The following is a 12,798-nucleotide window of genomic DNA, read 5'->3' as shown; positions in this document are numbered from 1 at the left end:
GCCACTGAAGGTAGTCGAGTGCACTTTATGGTTCCTCACACTAACAGCTAAGTCACAGATTTCGCGCTTTATCCTCTGCTTCTACCATAGTCGCTGTCAACCATGGCTGGGAACGTAGACGTGTTAAACTGGTGCCGCCTTGGAGTACCCGGAATTTGAATCTGCGTTCGATTCCTTTCAGAGGTTGCATGGTTTCACTAAGACACTTCTCGTGAGCTTTGCTCCACTGTGTCTCCTATGTTACAATAAGCGCCTTCCCGTACTGGTCTTGTGGTGTTTATTCAAACCCCCTACGACACTCCTACTCGACTGCCGACACCTGGCCGTCCCAAAGAGTAACCTTGATGGTCCGAACCCTACACCCGATATGGCTCAGCCTTTGTTGTTTTGGTTCGGGTCACAGGCAGACCTTCCCACCAGTTCACAACTTCCCACTTGCTTCTGGCTTCCAAAATCCAACCTTTTTCTCGATCTTCTTCTTCTCCCCCGTCGTCTTTTCTCTCCGCCTCAAACCAACATCCACCACGCTCGTCCCAGACTCAAGCCCGCCTTGTTCGAGCCAACACCAGGACCACTGCATCTCTCCATCTCTCAAACGTCCGAATCAAACAAATACCATCCTTGAAGCAAAACATTATGAGCGACCTCAACAACCTGCCGGCTCGTGACGAGGTAAGCAAGCCCTAGTATTCTCAAACTTCCGAACCCGCCCATCCCCCATCAAAACTACCACAACAATGCATCTCCCCAACGGCCCATCTCCCCCCCGACCCTATAACTAACACCCACCCCCGCCAGCAGCACCAGCAGCAGCAACACCAGCACGACGACACAGACACCACCAACCCAGCGCGGCATGCGGACGGCATGCGGGGCGCGATGGACCACATCGCCCAGGAGGTAGCCTACATCGATCAAACCATCACCGACGTCCTGCGGGACCCCAACCTCGACGTCCTCCGCCTGGCCGCCGCCCGCATCGCCTTCGCCCTGCGCCTGCTCGGCGGTGATTTGGGCCGCCTCCTCGCCCGCCATGACGACCTCGTCCGTGGGGGCGAGGATGCTGCTGCTGGGGGGCCTTCCGCCTCTTCTGCTGGGGCTGTTGAGCCCGTCTTTTCTTCTTCTCCCGCTGCCGTCGCTGTTGATGGTGGTTGTGCTGGTGGTGCAGCTGCAGGTGGTGTTGGTGCTCGCGGCTCGGGTGCCGGTGGCTCCGTCCCCGGCGGTTCTCCTGCTCGTGCTGCCGCCGCCGCCGCCGCCGCTACTGCTGCTGGTGGTGTCTGCGGTCCTGATCCGCCCGGTGCTGTTGGCTCGGGCGCCGGCTCGGCCGATGGTGACTCCATCGGCGATGACTCGACCGTCGTTGCCTCGTCCGACGGGGGGTCTGCCAACGCCGGGCCGGCCGACAATGACCCGGTGGCGCGCGGGTCGCCATCAGCCACCGTCGATCCCATCGACATCCCCCGCGCCGGCAATCCGTCGGTGAGTTATCTTTTTCATCCCGGCTCATTATATAACACGGCTTACCAACAACCCGACCAGCGCCGCCCCCGCCCCAACAATTGGAACGGGTACTACATCAGGTAGTGGTGGGGAACCGGCAGCGAGGATGAGTTTCGGGCGTATGGGCCCCGGTTTGGGAGGGTTAATGAGCTGCGGGTGCTGGCGAGCACCAAGGGGGAGGCCGACTCAGGGTCTCCCCAGTCCCCCCGCCCGCGGTTGTTCGGCGCCCGTGGGATCCCCTTTTAAAGGCCAGTGAATATTTATACCGGGGGTTTGAAGGGAAGATCTCTATCCGCGATAATATCGAAATGCTTGTGACATGACAGCAAAACCATCCTTTGCGTAAGCTGCAGAGGTCAGTAGCCGGCCAGCCGGAACAGCAATGGAAGTATCAACAACAACCTCATGAATCAAGTCAATCCATGATAACTTAGACATGGTAAGTAGAATGGGGAAAGCACACGCTCGGACACAACGTACCGATAAGACGATGTCGACAACAACTCCATGAATGGAATATAGGTAGGGAGGTACTCAACCATATGTCTCAGGTTTGCCGAAATCAAAGGAGAAAATTCCAAGGGTTTCATGACGAGTGAACCATCCTCATGAATATCAGAACGCCGCCAATTTCTTGGGATACTCCTATTTCGACCTTGTCAACCCTGAGGAGCGTTACGGGTCTTTTGTGACCCTGCACAAGTTGATGTTTATAATCTCGCCAAGAGTGCTTCGTGGGGATTCTTTGCCTTGTTATAGTACCAATTTGACACCATCGGCATCCGAGGTATCGAAAGTCACCGCCGGTGGACAAGAGTAGCAAATTAGATGAACGGTGCAGCGGATATCGGTTAAACCTTGAGAGAAGATGTTGCCCTCCAGCCTCTACTCTAGTGACGTAGATTGATATAGTATACACACTTGCCAAGTGACCTCCGTCAGAGGCCATGAAACTTGGGAGAAACCCTGTTGCAGACCCCTTTTTGTTACACTCCGCGAAATATGACGTTAACAATACGAAAAGCGTATCTGGCACATGCGGCAGGATAGGCAAGGCATGAGTTATGACTCCGATAATGAGTTTGCCACTCTGTGTCTGTCACGAAAGGGAACCCTGCAGCCCGAGCGGTGGTTAGAGAGCTCCCTCTTGGGGGTATAAATTCAAGCATACCCTTTTCCAACGCATTCCAAGCAATTCCCACACTTGATCCCCCGGTTCTTTACGCGAAGCAACCTTGTCACACCCGTCTGCACCTGAATATGGACACCCTGTATTGGGATACTATTGCCCTTGAACACGAGAATTGGGAGGACGACAGCTCCATTCGATTCCAGGAACTGATTAGACGATGCCCTTGCAGCCGATGCCTCTCGCGTTGCCTTCGATGCAAGTTTGCCCAACTTCAATCGCTGCGGGCTCGACAATACCAGCGTGATGTGCCGAGAGAGCGAAAATCGTGCCTCGAAATCCTCTGCTCTTCGCTCAACCGCCGCGCTTCGTCTGAGGGGATGGAAGCGGCAGCCTCGTTGCCGGAGCAAGCCTTTAAAGAATGGGAGGAATACGACGGACTCGAACCTGGAGACTCGACTTCAGAGGATATGGACGACACAGTGGGAGGACTTGACAGAGAATCTGGGAGTGACACTGAACTCGACGCCGATCCTGATACGGAACTTGACACGGAACGGATAAGATACCCTGAACTTCGGTTGATGGCCGCTCTGTCCTTCGACTCGCTGGCGCTGCGACTCTTATGGGGCCCGGACTTTGTATCGCGTTGCCAGCGAGGCTTACAAGGACTGGGAGCAGGTCAGGTGGTATTCGGGAAAACATACGGGAGAGGGACAGCTCATGCGCTTGGGGTCTGGGCTAACTGTGGCAATCCTAGTATTTGGCTCTGGATTCGATACTGGGTCCGACGGCAGCGAGAAATGCTGTTTGGGTAAGCAGATTAAGGGAGTCCAGAAAATAAGTAGGTAGCGCAATGAGCCTGCAAAGAATTGAGGCCCGGGCGGATCTCGCAGAAGTATGGACATGGAATCGTTTCCGCGTTTTGCATTGTATTGGTCGACGTCCGCCTTCCTCAAGCTAGGCAAGGGACTTGTTTCTCGAGGGGACCAGTAAACCAGAAACCTCCATTGTAAAGTGGCCCCGACATTCCGCCTGGCCTTTTTGATATCATCTGCCACCGCCGTTCCACTAACATTTCGGATATAGCTTTATAGTAACCTGACAAGCAGAAAAGGCTGTGAGTGACAAATCCCATTATGGAAACTGTCGTCGATGACTCGTGTTGTTTAATGTCTCGACATTGCCCCCGTTCCCCCCCTTTTCGTTTTCTTTTCTTTTTCTTTTTGAACTCCTCCCTTTCTTTCTCTTTGACAACCCGGGGCCAGCCAGCGGTTGGGCTAACCGGGGCCCCAACCCCCCTCTCTGCCAACCTCCATTTCTCGAGTAACGTAGTGCTAATTAGTACGGTACTGGTCGAGAGATAACCATTGCTCCGAGTCAGCTTGCTCAAGGTGCGGCATAGATACCCGTCCAGATACCGGAACGACAGGTGATACCCCTACTCCATTGTGGCTCCGGATATCGTCAGGCGATTTGCGAACGTGACATTATACCAACATGGAAGCCCGTTTACGTCTATTTCAGCTTTCCATGTTCCAGCTCGAGGTTTTTTATTCGTTTTTCACTCAGCGCCCTTCCTTACACAAAACCAAGCCCAGAAGTTGTTTATCACACTCGGGGGTGAGCGATCCCGGTTACCGGGTATCTGTTCGAGGGGTCCTTGTTAGTACCTCTATCGACGTGCATTTGTCTTCGCCAACATACCCTCTCCAAGGGCTGGCGATGCTGACCTCCGCAGCACGGGATCCTACTACAACAATGTATTAACCCACGCATCCGCTTCTGAACAACACAGACCCACCTCTCACACTACGGTATCTTGGTTGAGCGGCCCGGCTTCCGCTCTACAGGACCTGGACTAGGGGTAGGCCATCTCTCTTTCTACGGCATCCTGGGCTAGTGGTAGCCCATCTTCCGCTCTACGATATTTTGGTTGAGCGACCTATCTTTGATGGGGATCATCTTCCGCTGTACAATAATTTGGTTGGGCCGCCCATCTCCCGGTCATCCAGTTCCGGCTGACGGCCTTCTCAACACGCAATACTGTTCCCCCTAGAACTGGGGGTCAGCTTCGGTTCCATGGTCTCGGTTGACAAATGTATCATTGAACCGCTTTCTTCCTTTCTTTATATTGTCTGATGACACTGGCTCTATATTCAACTCGACTTTCCGCGCGCCAAACACCACGCAATCTCGGATGCCACAAAGTCGCTAGGGGGACTAATATGCGAGTATGTTCTAATTCACGCATCCGGCCCCCTCAAACAGACTGTTAACGCATCAAAACAGCATGAGCCTGTCCATGGCGTGTAGACGAGACCGTTATCCCGGAGTTTTACGGCTGATCTAGCCAACGACGAAACTTGGGAGAACTGGAATTGGGCGCCTGCGAACGCTTGTTGGCTGGAACGATTGGTATTTAGAAAAACATCCCAAGGAGTTTTTGGTTCCATGCGGGGATCCGACAAGCATGTGCGACTCAGGGCACACGGGTTGCTTTCCCTCCTAAGCAGTCGTGACCTCACCAACATGGGATGCACTGCCTCTTCGGCAAATTCCCCTCCCATTGGGGACCTGTCGGCATTTGTGCAACACATACTTCTGAATCTGTTGTGCATTTGTCTTCAAGAGGTTCTGGTCTAAGCAACCGTGCCCTTATTGAACGCTCGCTTTACATTGTACACAGGCTAGAAAGCCCTCGCGCCTCGGCCGATCATCGGTCACTTCCAAGCTACTATTTTGCCGACGCCTTCTTCTCGTCCGCTTCCGCCTGATCCATGAATTTCCTATCAACATGTCAGAAAAAACGGCCCTATCGAAGGTGGGATGTGTATGAGCGCACTTGATGAAGTCGGCCTCGTCGGAGCTGGAAGCGTTGATGGGGGGAGTGGCGGGCTTCGGCTTGCTACCACCGAGAGCGGCGTATGAGCCCACGAACAATGTGCCCAGGACACCCATCGCCAGCTGCAACACCCATAATGTCAGCCATTGCACGTCAATGGATCCCCGGGAGGGACCTGTCGGAGCTTGTCGGGAGACGGGAAATGGGCGCTTCAATTGGGGGAACTGACGTAGTGCGAGCCGACGTTCGCGCCGAAGAGCTTGTAGGTTTGAACCATTTTGGCGTTGGGTCGGGCAACGAGCTTGGTGATGTGGTGGTGGGAGTCCTGTTGGGGGTGGTATGGAGGACGCGGTGTATGTATGGCGAGCAAAACGTGAAAAGGTCGCAGGTCGTCAACCTCCGTTCCTGAACACCCGAAATTTTGCCAGAAAGCCGGAACGGCTGGGCACGGACCAAGTTGAGCTTCGGAGCCGGTCTCCACATCAAGACATGGATGCGGTTGCAGAAGCCCAGAAGCCCCGGCCGATTGCAAGCAGTGGGGAACAAACAGCCAAGCTACGTCACTAACACGGCGGGTTGAAAGCTCGAAATCACTCAGCTCTCGTTGAGAATATCTTGTACTAGAACAACTCTCGCCTTGAAACTGCTGCACTGTTCACATACTGGAAAGTCGGTAGTTATTTCTTCTTGGTTACCGAAATCTCGACGCGGGGCTCTGGACCCCTTCCGATTGTTCCCGATCGACGCGCATACCGCTCTTGGTGGGGTGTTCGTTAGGTATCGTTCTCGACTTCGCAAAGCACTCACACCGACACATTCTCGTTGATAACATCGCAAAATGTGGCCTTGGAGTAGCAGCTCAGACAAGCCTGCGGGCTCGTCGACTTCCCAAAATGAACATCCCAAGTCGCCGCAGTCCCAGAGCGCGCCAAGGGACGTGAAGAAATCCCCCGCCGAGTTCGATCCCAACAAGCTTCCCGACGGGCGGAAGCTACCTCCGAAGCTCCAGAAGATCATGGACAAGGATGACCACGAAGAGAACTTTTTCGACGAGCTCGTCGACGGCTAGTACGCCGCAACCCCCCCTTTCCCCATCTCCAAACCAACCTCCCCGCGCCCAACCATCCCTAACCAACCCATATGAAAAACCCAACAGCGTGCCCCCCTCGACCGACTCCAACGTCCGCTACGCCGCATACGCAGCCCGCTTCCGCACCATCCTGCTCTCGGCGCACCGCTACGTGGCCTACACATCCGACATCGGCGAGTCGTTCCGACCCGTCGCGCACCCGTGGCTCGTGCGCGGCGCCTACGGCGTCTCGTGGGCCTACATCCTCGGCGACGTCAGCTACGAAGGGTACAAGGCCTACCTGCACAACCAGCGCGCCCTCAACCCGCGCCTCGAGCTCACCACGCGCCAGCAGAAGATCCTGGGCGTCGAGAACGCCACCCCGCCCCCGCCGGCCGCTGCCGCCCCTGCCCTGGGCGCCGGCGCCGTCGCGCCGCTGGACGATTACCGCACCGTGATGCTGCAGCGCGGCATCTTCCAGAGCCTGGCCAGCATGGGCCTGCCGGCGTTTACCATCCACAGCGTGGTGCGGTACAGCGGGCGGGCGATGAAGGATGTCAAGAATGTGCGGGTGCGCACGTGGGCGCCCATCGGGCTCGGCCTGGCCGTGGTGCCGTTCCTGCCTAGCATCTTTGATAAGCCGGTTGAGAACGCGGTTGAGTGGGCGTTCCATAAGGGGTTCGAGACGTTTGGTGGCCACGAGGCGGTGGGGAATGCGCCGCTCATTGGGAGGGAGAGGCAGTTGAGCGAGCGGCCCAAGGAGAAGAAGGCGTGAGGCATGGCGGCGGCGGGTACGGTGTTGGGGTGGGTGACTTTCTCTCAGCTCTGTCTGTAATGGTCATATCTACGGCTCGGGGGCGTTACGGCTTTCGGTGGTGCTGTTTACTAGTCTTTCGATGAACGTATGTTATTACTGGAAGCAAATATTGGTGCCTAGGTTGCCTTCCCCATTCAACCACCACCCAACCCCGTATCTATCCCCAAACGCCGGTATAAATCCCAAACGCTATGCTAAACCATGCGAAGATGGAACTCCTTCCTTACCCCAATCAAGTTTCAATCAAATCCGGCGGTGGCCCAACGCCTCTCAGCAAGACAACTGTGTTGCCGCTTTGTAACACCGTCCCCAGCTTATCGCTAAACTCCAACATCCTCCCTCCTTCTACGTGGAACACCCGCAACTTATCCTCCTCCGAGTTTGACTGGTTATTGATATTCTGCACCTGCAAGCTCCGCGCCGCAGCGTCCAGCATCCTGCCCACCACCCAGTCCTGCGAGTAAAAGAACTCGCCCTTGGGGAGCTTGGCCCTGGCCGTGGCCGCCTCCGCCTCCACATACAGATAGACGCGCTTCTCGGGCGCGATCTTGGCGTCGCCCTTGGCCGTCTTCTTGAGGTTATTCACCGCGACCATCTGCGCGGCCTTCGACTTCGTACCCGGCGACGCGAACGTCACCTTGGCCTGCTGCTTCTTGGCCTGGCCCCACAGGCGGAAGCGCTCGAGCGCGCTCTTGGCCCCGTCCGCGACGGCGGCCGCCTGCGCGGCGCGCGCCGCCCGCGCCCCGATCGGCGTCTTGCTGCTGCACGCGTGGTCCTCCCCGAGCCGGTGCTTGAGGCAGTAGTCGCGGTTGCAGCCGGCGCAGTGCACGCCCGGCACCAGCGCCGTGCCGATCGTCGTCTTGCACCCCTCGTCGGCGCAGGGCTTTTGCGCGACGAGGTCGCGCATGCGCCGGCCCTCGCCCGCCGAGTGCTTGGCGAGCTCGGCCTCGCGCTTGCGCGCCGCCCACGCGCCCGGGTTCGTGCATGCGTGGCCGTCTTCGGTGCGGTGGTCGAGGCAGAAGGTCTTGTTGCAGGACTGGCATTGGAACGGGAGGAAGTCGAGCTGGTTGCAGTAGCTGTACTGGCAGTGCGACCCGATCAGGGCCGCGTCGGTGCCGCGGCTTTCGACGTCGGCGGACGACATCTTGAGGTATGAGGTTTCGTCTTTCTCGGAGTTGGGGTTGGGGGACGCCATGGTTGCGGGAGCTGTGGTCGGTTGTCCGCTCTAATAAAGAGTGATGAAGAGCGGCTAGGTGGCAGCGGATTGCGCAATCGAACAGTTGCCGCCGTAAGTTGTCTCGGGTAGGTAGGTAATCGTTGGATCGCTGACCAAGCGAGTCGAGGTGGACGACGACGTGAGTTGGTTGCCTGCGTTCTCGCGGGGCTGTGGTCACTGGAACGATCTCGAAGGCACCCGACAGCTTGGCGGGGATCGGCGGGGCAAGGGGCACTTGGCGTCGATCGCCCTTTAGCGGCTTGGCATGGGCATGGGGCGAAAGCATGCGACAGCTCCAGCATTCCCGTTCCGCTCTCGTAAGGACGGCACCTCCTACCAACCTTTCAACACCTTTCAACATGCCTCGCCACGGCGTAGCAATTCGGATCCGAAATGCCCCCTCATGTACCGCGCAAGCGAATACGCGACTCCACACCACCTCCCCCTAAAATCGAGACGAAAGCCAAACAGAAGAGAGGCCAAAAGGGTCTCGGAGTGCCGCCGCGCAAGTCGACGCTCTTCGATGACCTCGATGCGAGCTCAACCCCGCGGTCCTCGACAAGAAATACGTCATCGAACTTGGGAATAGAGGATAGCGATGACGACGACAGTTCCCTAACGTCCCTGTCTGATGGCGACTTTGAAGATGTCTCATCCGCCAAGCGACGGAAAACCCAGGCGGCGGTTGACGAAGTCGATGACGACGATGAAGACGACGAGGATATCGAGTTTGAGGACGTCGAGACTCCACAGACGGCCTTCACCAATGTTCCGACGCCGTCCGGCGACCTTGAATTGACGCTGATCAGGGACACCAGGATATCCTTGGCAAATGCGCTGGGGAAGAAAGGCCCGTCGAAACTGGAGCGGAAGATACGGGTTGCTACGCATTGTGCGCATGTTCAGTTTCTGATGTGGCATAATGCTCTCCGAAACTCCTGGCTGTGCGATCCGACTGTTCAAGGCATTCTGCTGTCCCATCTCCCGCCGAGACTATCGGCCGAGGTGGACCGTTGGAGGAACAACAGCGGGTTGGAGGTGCCCGAGGAGGCGCCTCAGAGTGGCAAGACGAACAAGAACTCGAAAGGCAAAGGGAAGGCGCCGGCGCGAAAAGCCCGGGATTGGGCTCCGGCCTCGCAGCGTCTTGAAAAAGGCGCCGTGGATATGAGCCATGGGGACCCTCTGTTCAGGCTGATGAAATATCTGGCCGCCTGGTGGAAACAGCGGTTTCGCGTCACCGCTCCAGGGTTACGGAAGTGGGGATACATGTCGTTGGAGAGGCTTGACCGTCTGACGAAGGCTTTTCGGAAAGATGAACATGACCAAGAGAGATTCGGGGAACGTGTCCGGGATCTTGACGAATTCCGGCTGTGCGCGCAGGAATGCACCGGCAGCCGGGACGTTGGGGCTCAACTCTTTACGGCACTACTCAGGGCGCTAGGCTTGGAAGCTCGCCTGGTTGCCAATATCCAGCCGTTGGGGTTTGGGTGGAACAAACTGGAGGAAGCGGACCCTGAGAAGGAAGGCTTCAGTTCCGGTCATACTCCAAGAAAGGAACCGGAGAGTGTTCCTCAACAAAGGCCAGATCCTGCACAGGCTAGTGTGGCGAAGACGGTAAGGAGTACCGCCCCCAGTCGAAGTTCAAGACGACAAACCAGGGCGCAGCTAGAAGATCCGTCCGATTCGGAACTGGCGGCGGACGACAGCGACGATGACCTAGCCATCCAGGTCCCGAAAGCGCCACAGAAAAGGGAGAGGGTTTACGACGCGGACCTGGAATTTCCTCATTACTGGACTGAAGTGTTGTCACCGGTAACGAACAAGTATCTCGTCGTCGACCCGATCGTCAAAGCCGTGATCGCCACAAATCGAGAACTCGTCGAGTCACTTGAGCCTCGTGGTGGCAAAGCCGACAAGGCGAAGCAGGTCATGGCTTACGTTGTCGGGCACTCGCAAGATGGGACGGCCAAGGATGTCACGGTGCGCTACCTAAAACGGCAAACGCTGCCAGGCAGGACCAAAGGGGTGCGCATTCCCATCGAAAAGGTGCCTGTCTACAATCACCATGGTAAAGTCAAACGATACGACCAGTTCGACTGGTTCAGATCCGTCATGGACGGCTACGTCCGAGGCGATCAGAAGCACCCCATCACCGAAGCTGACGACGACGAGAACGCGACGGACCTGAAACCCGCCAAGCCCGAGAAGAAAGAAGTTAAAGAAGGCGAAGAAACCCTCCAGTACTACAAACAATCCAAGGAATTCGTCCTCGCGCGGCACCTCAAGCGCGAGGAAGCTCTCCTCCCGGCCGCCCAGCCGGTCAAGACGTTCAAAAACAAGGGCAAGACCGCCGAAGAAGAGCCCGTGTACGCGCGCGGGGATGTCGTGCAGGTAAAGAGCGCCGAGACGTGGCACAAGCAGGGCCGGGCGCCGAAGCCGGGCGAGCAGCCGCTCAAGCGGGTCCCCTACCGGGCGGCGACGACCAACCGGCGGCGCGAGATCGCCGAGGCCGAGGCCGCGACGGGCGAGAAGGTGCTGCAGGGCCTGTACGGCTTCGACCAGACCGACTGGATCATCCCGCCGCCCATCGAGGACGGCGTGATCCCCAAGAACGAGTACGGCAACATCGACCTGTTTGCCCAGCACATGTGTCCCGAGGGGGCTGTGCACGTGCCCTTCCGCGGCGCCATGCGCGTGGCTAAGAGGATGGGGATTGACTTCGCTGAAGCGGTCGTGGACTTTGAGTTTGGTCACCGCATGGCTGTGCCGGTTATTCAGGGGGTGGTTATCGCGGAGGAACACCATGACCAGTTGATGGAATTGTTGGCTAAGGATGAGGAGGAGAAGAAGAGGAAGGAGGACGACAAAAGGCGCAAGGCGGCGTTGGGGATGTGGAGGAGGTTCGTCATGGGGTTGCGGATCGTGGAGAGGATCAAACAGGACCATGGGCAAGTAGGAGAAGACGTGGATGCTTTTGGTCGGGAGAGCAGTGGGCGGGTTAGGGGAGAGGGAGAAGGGGTGGACCCTAGCGCTGCGCCGGGAGAGGATGAGGATATGGGTGGGGGCTTCTTACCGGAGGGGTATGAAGAGGAGGAGCGAACCGCTAACTTGACCTCGGGGTTCTTTCCTATCGTCGACGAGGAGGAAGGGGGGGAGGACGAAATGGCATCGCTTGAGGTTGACCATGGGGAGGCTCCGCACAACCCGATAGCCGGGCCGGGAAGATCGGTTTCGCACGCGAAACCGAAGCCCAAGAGAGTCAAGTAAATCTAAGGCATTGACATCCGGGCGCAGGGGCCGGCTTAATATTTCGAAGAGCCCGGAGCAAGAAGAGGGGAAAATACCTTGGCTCGCTTGGGATGTTTCAGTTGACTTGGGGTTCTGAAGACGCTCGAGGTTGTCGGCTTAGAATGCTAGGGTTTACGGGATGGACTGTTCCTCCGTCAAAGAGTCGAGATGAAATCAAGTGAGAACCAGTTAGAAAGACGAGAAAACGGGGTTGCTGGTTCCCGCATGCGTTCGATGACATAGGTGCGGTGATGATGGGCTCCACCAAGGCAAGTGCACTGATCATATGATGGAGACACCGTGGAGAGGCGACGGAGGCCTAGAAAACAATAGTTATGTTATTGTGACTTCATCCAAGTTGCTATCATGACGAATCAGACACAAAATCGACAGGAATAATGGTTGAGTCCATGTCGGCGCGATTGTTGGGTTGGGTTCATGTTCCGAATTGCTCCTCAAGATCCCACTTGCCGTTTTGGGGCGTGCAATTACATGGGAATTAACTTACCCCTTTGGGCGTTCCTCATGTTCATACAGGCCCGTGCACGGTCAGAGGACAACCCCAAGAGCGCCTTCCACCAACACCCGAGCTTGTGGCCACTCAGCTAATGGTCCGATTGTCCTGAACCAAGTCAGTCTCCAACAAGCGAAACGGGACGGCACGTGTCTAAATAGGCTCACTCAAGGTGCCAAAAGGCCCAAGGCAGCGACTCAGATGACAGGCCTGTTCAGTGACCGTTTTGGAGGGTCCGTCACGGCGGTCTTCCTGGCTAGCGTTTTAAGAGGTTTGCCGTCAGCCTCACTTGTTCCGACCTTGTTCTCGAGAATTTAAGGATTCACACTTGGTTACGGTCGTGGCGGCTTCCCCCACTTCGATTCACCAACCCACAGCTCGCAACCAGCAATCTGCCGCAATCCCAACTTTCCTCCATAA

General features: G+C 56.8%; 5 protein-coding genes across 5 annotated transcripts; 3 read left to right on the top strand and 2 right to left on the bottom strand.

Annotated features, from left to right (window-relative positions):
* Positions 1 to 636: 636 nt before the first annotated feature.
* Positions 637 to 1,584, top strand: B0H64DRAFT_375093 (uncharacterized protein; the record flags this gene model as incomplete). Its single annotated transcript, XM_062802392.1, has 3 exons — positions 637 to 672; positions 799 to 1,479; positions 1,540 to 1,584. The coding sequence occupies 3 exons, from the start codon at positions 637 to 639 to the stop codon at positions 1,582 to 1,584; spliced, it is 762 nt and encodes a 253-aa protein (XP_062657809.1).
* A 3,782-nt stretch (positions 1,585 to 5,366) lies between these two features.
* Positions 5,367 to 5,751, bottom strand: B0H64DRAFT_443372 (uncharacterized protein; the record flags this gene model as incomplete). Its single annotated transcript, XM_062806705.1, has 3 exons — positions 5,367 to 5,418; positions 5,475 to 5,596; positions 5,704 to 5,751. 3 exons carry the CDS (start codon positions 5,749 to 5,751, stop codon positions 5,367 to 5,369), a joined length of 222 nt encoding a protein of 73 aa, XP_062657808.1.
* A 561-nt stretch (positions 5,752 to 6,312) lies between these two features.
* On the top strand, positions 6,313 to 7,318 carry B0H64DRAFT_418234 (mitochondrial 18 KDa protein-domain-containing protein; the record flags this gene model as incomplete). Its single annotated transcript, XM_062805305.1, has 2 exons — positions 6,313 to 6,542; positions 6,631 to 7,318. The coding sequence occupies 2 exons, from the start codon at positions 6,313 to 6,315 to the stop codon at positions 7,316 to 7,318; spliced, it is 918 nt and encodes a 305-aa protein (XP_062657807.1).
* Positions 7,319 to 7,404: 86 nt separating this feature from the next.
* On the bottom strand, positions 7,405 to 8,766 carry B0H64DRAFT_183918 (uncharacterized protein). The gene has a single exon (XM_062798963.1). The coding sequence runs from the start codon at positions 8,553 to 8,555 to the stop codon at positions 7,593 to 7,595; it is 963 nt and encodes a 320-aa protein (XP_062657806.1). The 5' UTR covers positions 8,556 to 8,766; the 3' UTR covers positions 7,405 to 7,592.
* Positions 8,767 to 8,876: 110 nt separating this feature from the next.
* Positions 8,877 to 12,303, top strand: B0H64DRAFT_400321 (Rad4 transglutaminase-like domain-containing protein). Its single transcript, XM_062804062.1, has one exon. The coding sequence runs from the start codon at positions 8,970 to 8,972 to the stop codon at positions 11,841 to 11,843; it is 2,874 nt and encodes a 957-aa protein (XP_062657805.1). The 5' UTR covers positions 8,877 to 8,969; the 3' UTR covers positions 11,844 to 12,303.
* The last annotated feature ends 495 nt before the right edge of the window (positions 12,304 to 12,798 follow it).

This window comes from Chaetomium fimeti, assembly GCF_033439085.1.
Source record: "Chaetomium fimeti strain CBS 168.71 chromosome Unknown B0H64scaffold_5, whole genome shotgun sequence".
In the NCBI taxonomy this organism is placed as follows: domain Eukaryota; kingdom Fungi; phylum Ascomycota; class Sordariomycetes; order Sordariales; family Chaetomiaceae; genus Chaetomium; species Chaetomium fimeti.
The sequence above is the reverse complement of the archived record's forward strand: the minus strand, read 5'-3'. Positions and strand labels throughout refer to the sequence as shown.